The 4,626-nt window shown below is 36.1% G+C and overlaps 1 protein-coding gene across 2 annotated transcripts in view; it reads right to left on the bottom strand.

Annotated features, from left to right (window-relative positions):
* Nucleotides 1-1,128: 1,128 nt before the first annotated feature.
* UBE2Q2 (ubiquitin conjugating enzyme E2 Q2) overlaps nt 1,129-4,626 on the bottom strand; it is a 49,292-nt gene continuing 45,794 nt past the window's right edge. For both annotated transcript variants that reach the window (XM_008050883.1, XM_008050884.1), the window contains one exon: nt 1,129-2,738. In XM_008050883.1, coding sequence (XP_008049074.1) covers nt 2,707-2,738 — 32 coding nt within the window. In that variant the 3' untranslated portion in view covers nt 1,129-2,706. The remainder of the gene's footprint in view (nt 2,739-4,626) is intronic.

The raw sequence follows: 4,626 nt of genomic DNA, 5'->3' as shown, positions 1-4,626 counted from the left end.
AATCAAAAATTTTACAGGCGTGGTAGCGCGCCTGTTGTTCCGGATACTTGGAAGGCTGAGGCGGAAGGATCGCCGGAGCCCAGCAGGTCGAGGCTGCGGTGGCCGAGAGTGTTCCACTGCACTCCAGTCTGGGCGATGGAGTGAGACTCCAACTCAAAAAAAAATTTTTTTTAAACAGCTTTAACATTTATTCATTTTTTAAATGAATCGATTACACATTAACATTTTTACGGAAAACAGCTCCCAAATCTTCCTCCCCCTCAATAGTGAATAGTATGGCATGTTACATTTTGCAAATCTCTATAATTTCTGACTAAAAGTCAGCTGGATTCTCACATCTGCTTCTGAATTCAATCTATTATCAACGTCATATAGCCTCTGGAAAATTCCACGGTACATTTGTAAATGAGAGTGAGAATGGCAAATGTTTTAGTACTATGACAACAGTTTTGAATTTAAAAACCTCCTGAAAGGGTCTCAGGGTTTCCTAGATTATGCTTTGAGAACCATTTGTCCAAACTAATCATAATAGTTTCATTCTTTTCACCAGCAGTTGGTTTAGGGGTGGGCACAGGCCCCTGTTCTAGACAAGGAAAAGAGAAGCAGTGTGTTTAGTGGGGCTTCTAAAGATTCCCTCTCCTAAGGAGACACAAGAAGAGAGGGCCATTATCTACACCTCTGGACCAAGTAAGGTGGCTGCACACCCAGACACAATAATCAAAAGATGAAACCAACAGGGAAAAATCTCAAGCAGAACAGACCCCAGGTATATAATGCCTAGAGTTGTCCTACCTCTGAACTTCTTGGATGTGAGATAACCTGACAACTGTGTGCAAGGAGCCCATGGGTATGCTAAAGTTAGGGGACAGATTTTTGTAACTGGAGGTACTAGGGGCAGCCGCAAAGAAAGTAACACTTCAATTTATATTGAAGAATGAGTGTGGAACAAAGAAAAGGTTGAGTATACCAAATGTGTAGGTTCTCTCATTTTCCCTTGTTAAACTAATCTTCCTCTCTTCCTCTCAAGCCTCCCCTCACCTCATCCTCTCCTTAAATATTCAATTTCAGAAACTCAGTAGAGCCTACAGACACAAGAAGTAGTGTATCTCTTATGAGGGAAAAGTGACAAAATGATTTTAAATGTTTCTTTATTCATAAACTTGATGCAAGTTTACAAAATTTACTGTACATTGCCAAATAAATCTGCAATGAAAAATAAAATCCAAAAAACAAAGCATGCCAAATGTGCAGCTGTCAATCTGCTAGTCATTAGGATATTAAAGAATTCAATAATGTATTCAAGATTTAGCCTTAGGTTTAAGGAACTTTAATGCTTTAAAGAATTCTGCCTTGTCACTTGTTATCTGAGCAACTGGCAATCAGAACTTTATACAAATGTAACCAAGTGAACAAGAATACCAGAAAATCTTTACCTACTGCCCTCTTAACCAAAATAGAATCAAAAGAAATTAAACACACACAATAATATGGAAGTGCCAAGTCTCTTGGGTGTGGATTACAAAGTTAAAAACTGAATCTTAAAGCAAATGCAGAAGAAACACTTTGAACTTTGTAACTGGTTTGTGCAGAAAAATGTGCTTCTGGGTTTTTTTAAAAGTGCTTAATAACTAGAATTTACTTTTAAATCAAACTGGGTGTATAAAAAAGTCTATTATCAACCAAACAGGACTGATTCAGGTAAGGCAACAAGATGGAGAGTACCTTGATTTGAGTCAGGTTTTATAAAATAATTGACATATGTAGAGTTCCTATTAGTTTTTCAATGTGAAAGTCATCGTTATAACCATAGCAAAACTTTTTAGAGTCTCCAAATTAGGTATCTTTTTGTACTTAACTGTGCAGCTTTTGCTCAAGGAGTCTTTGTGCCAATCACTTTATAAGTTTATTAGTTTAGAAATGATTGCAACATCCCGTTAATAAAATGGAAACGTAAAATGACTTAGTATCTTAAATAACTTCAAGCTATATTGTGGCTCTTCTTCATAAGAATTATTGAACCAACAAGAAGCAGATTCAGCCCAGCAAGACTCTGATGCCCCAGTGGAAATTATTACTTATAAGCCTTAACTGGCATAGCTTTGCACTGCTTTGCCTAAGAAGTACAATACAACTCAATTAAGAGTTTATCTTTAGGAAACAGTTCGTTATCTTCACACAGCCATAAAAAAAGTTTAGCAATTTAATGAACAGTCTTCCTGTCATAATTTTGGCAATATCATAAAATGGTTTTAGACCTGAAAGAGCTATTGTGATTTAGAAGACTTTAAATTTTCTAAACCAATTAAACTTTTATTGGCTCTAAATGGAACAATATATTGCAAATCCTCATAACCTATGGGCTCAATATAGGAAAGTTACCCTAGAGTCATAACTCCAGTAACCTGATGCTGACTCACCTGCTTAAAAGATGTCACCTTTCAAGAAAAAGATAAGGAGTGGCCAGTATATGTATTTATCAGGAAGAATACAGTAAAGGCCACATTGCTCAGTCCAAGATCCCTAAAATGAGCAAAATGAAAAGGCTGTAACTTATACTAGATGTCAGTTGACAGATTATCCACTAAAATATCTAGTAGCTAACGTCTTCGGTACTGCTGTTATAGGGGCATTCAAAGCTTGTGTCTGCATGTTGGAAAGATTTTCTTTAAAGCAACATTGGTCCAAACATACAACAGGTCAACATATTTAACCATCTTCCTTTGGAGGGGTATACCAGCCTGAAATAGAATGGAAAAAAAAAAGTTAAAATACTTTAAATTCTTAAACCAATGAGAAGAATTGGCACTTATTAAGGTTAGCTACAGTCTCTATTCATAATTCTGGTGTTTAAATTCACCGTGAAAATTAAACTTGCACATGGATTGGTAATATAGCATGTTGACAGGATTGGTAATATAGCATGTTGACAGTAGAAAGCTGTTTTCTATGAATATATTGTTTTTGAGTTCAACACAAGAGCTCTATATTAATGGCATATCTAGCTAAAGATAACAGTGTGGAATTAGACTACAGGATAGGTTTTATTCCATTTCAATTCTGTACTTAAAAGTAAACCTCAAAATTACTATCCCCCAAACAAAATCCTGGCATTTTAAAATAAGAGGAACTTGGACTGTCATCAGAGCAGTGATGTCATTTCACTAAGAAGGAAGCCATTGCAGCAGGTACACTTAACTAAAGGACTATGCCTGAGATCAGAATGAGCAGCAGAAGCCAAACTGGAATCCATCTCGATCTATTGTACAACATGGTAACTATAGTTAACAATATATTACATCCTTAAAAAATGCTAACAGAGTGGCTATAAATGTGCCTCAGGACAAAAAAATGATAACTGTGAGTGACACATATTAATTACCTAGATTTAATAATTCCACAAGGTATGTATACGTCAATATATGTTGTACACAGCAAATATATACAAATTTATCTGTTGATTTTTTAAAGATAAAAATTAAAACAAGATTTAAAAATTAAAAAAAAAACTAGAATTCATCCTTTCTGATTCTGAATCTATTGTTCTTTTGCTGTGTCTAAGCTAACACACATCCACACACTCTCAAATACAGCATTTTCTGTAAACACTGTTTTGAATGCTGATTACAATGTTTGCTTTAAGAAAAAAATAAATAAGAAGAAATGTGGACTGTTTCCCAGACTTCACAAAAATCTAAGCTCTCTATAAAAAGGCTAATTAGACTAAGCACTGTTTGGTATGAAATGGACCCTGAAAAAGTATGAATATACCAAGATTTGTAGAACATCCATATGGTTATAAAGTATACACAGGTTTCTTTGGACCTACTAAGTTAGTGTGCTAGAAATTATTATTATGAAAATCTGGACTTGTCCTCAAATGTTATCATTCCCCTCCACAGCTTGAAATTTTTGGTTTGAAAACTATTTCAAAAATAAGCTCTCTCCCCCTCAGCCTTCCAAGTAGTTGAACTACCGGCTTATTTTTTTATTCATTGTAGAGACGAGGTCTTGCCAAGATGCAAAAAAAGAGCAATCACTGAAAAAGTGACAAGTTTACTTTGTCATTAAAGCACAAAACACAAATCTTAAGTCACAAAATGCCATATTTCCAGCAAAGTAAAGGATACAGGCATGGTGGCTTATGCTTGTAGCCTCTGGGGAGGCTGAGGTGGGAGACTGGCTTGGGCTCAGGAGTTCAAGGCTGCAGTGTGCTATACTGTGCCTGTAAATAGCCACTGTACTTCAGCCTGGACAACAGAGCAAGACCACCGTCTCTTAAATTTTTTGTAAATGACTTCATTGTAAATACTTACCTTAAAGAAGACCACTTCCTATTATTTACTTTGCACTAAAAAGGCATCCGTTTCACTAGCATTGCTATAACTATCTTATTATCAACACTTAGTTACAAAGTACTACACATACACACAGACTCTTTCTTCACAAGTGTAGTAAGACAGATATTATGCCAATTAGAGATGAAGAAACTGAGGCTAAAAGAGATCATGGGACTTGCTCAGGGCCACAAAGCCAGTGAGTGACAAAAACGGCAATTGAAAACATGTCTTTCAAATTCCAAGCCAGGTGTGGTAGCGCGCGCCTGTAGTTCCAGCTTCTTGGAAGGCT

The sequence above is a fragment of the Carlito syrichta genome, unplaced genomic scaffold (assembly GCF_000164805.1).
Source record: "Carlito syrichta isolate Samal-C Ts95f unplaced genomic scaffold, Tarsius_syrichta-2.0.1 Scaffold153937, whole genome shotgun sequence".
NCBI classification, from domain to species: domain Eukaryota; kingdom Metazoa; phylum Chordata; class Mammalia; order Primates; family Tarsiidae; genus Carlito; species Carlito syrichta.
This window is presented reverse-complemented; position numbering and strand designations above follow the sequence as displayed.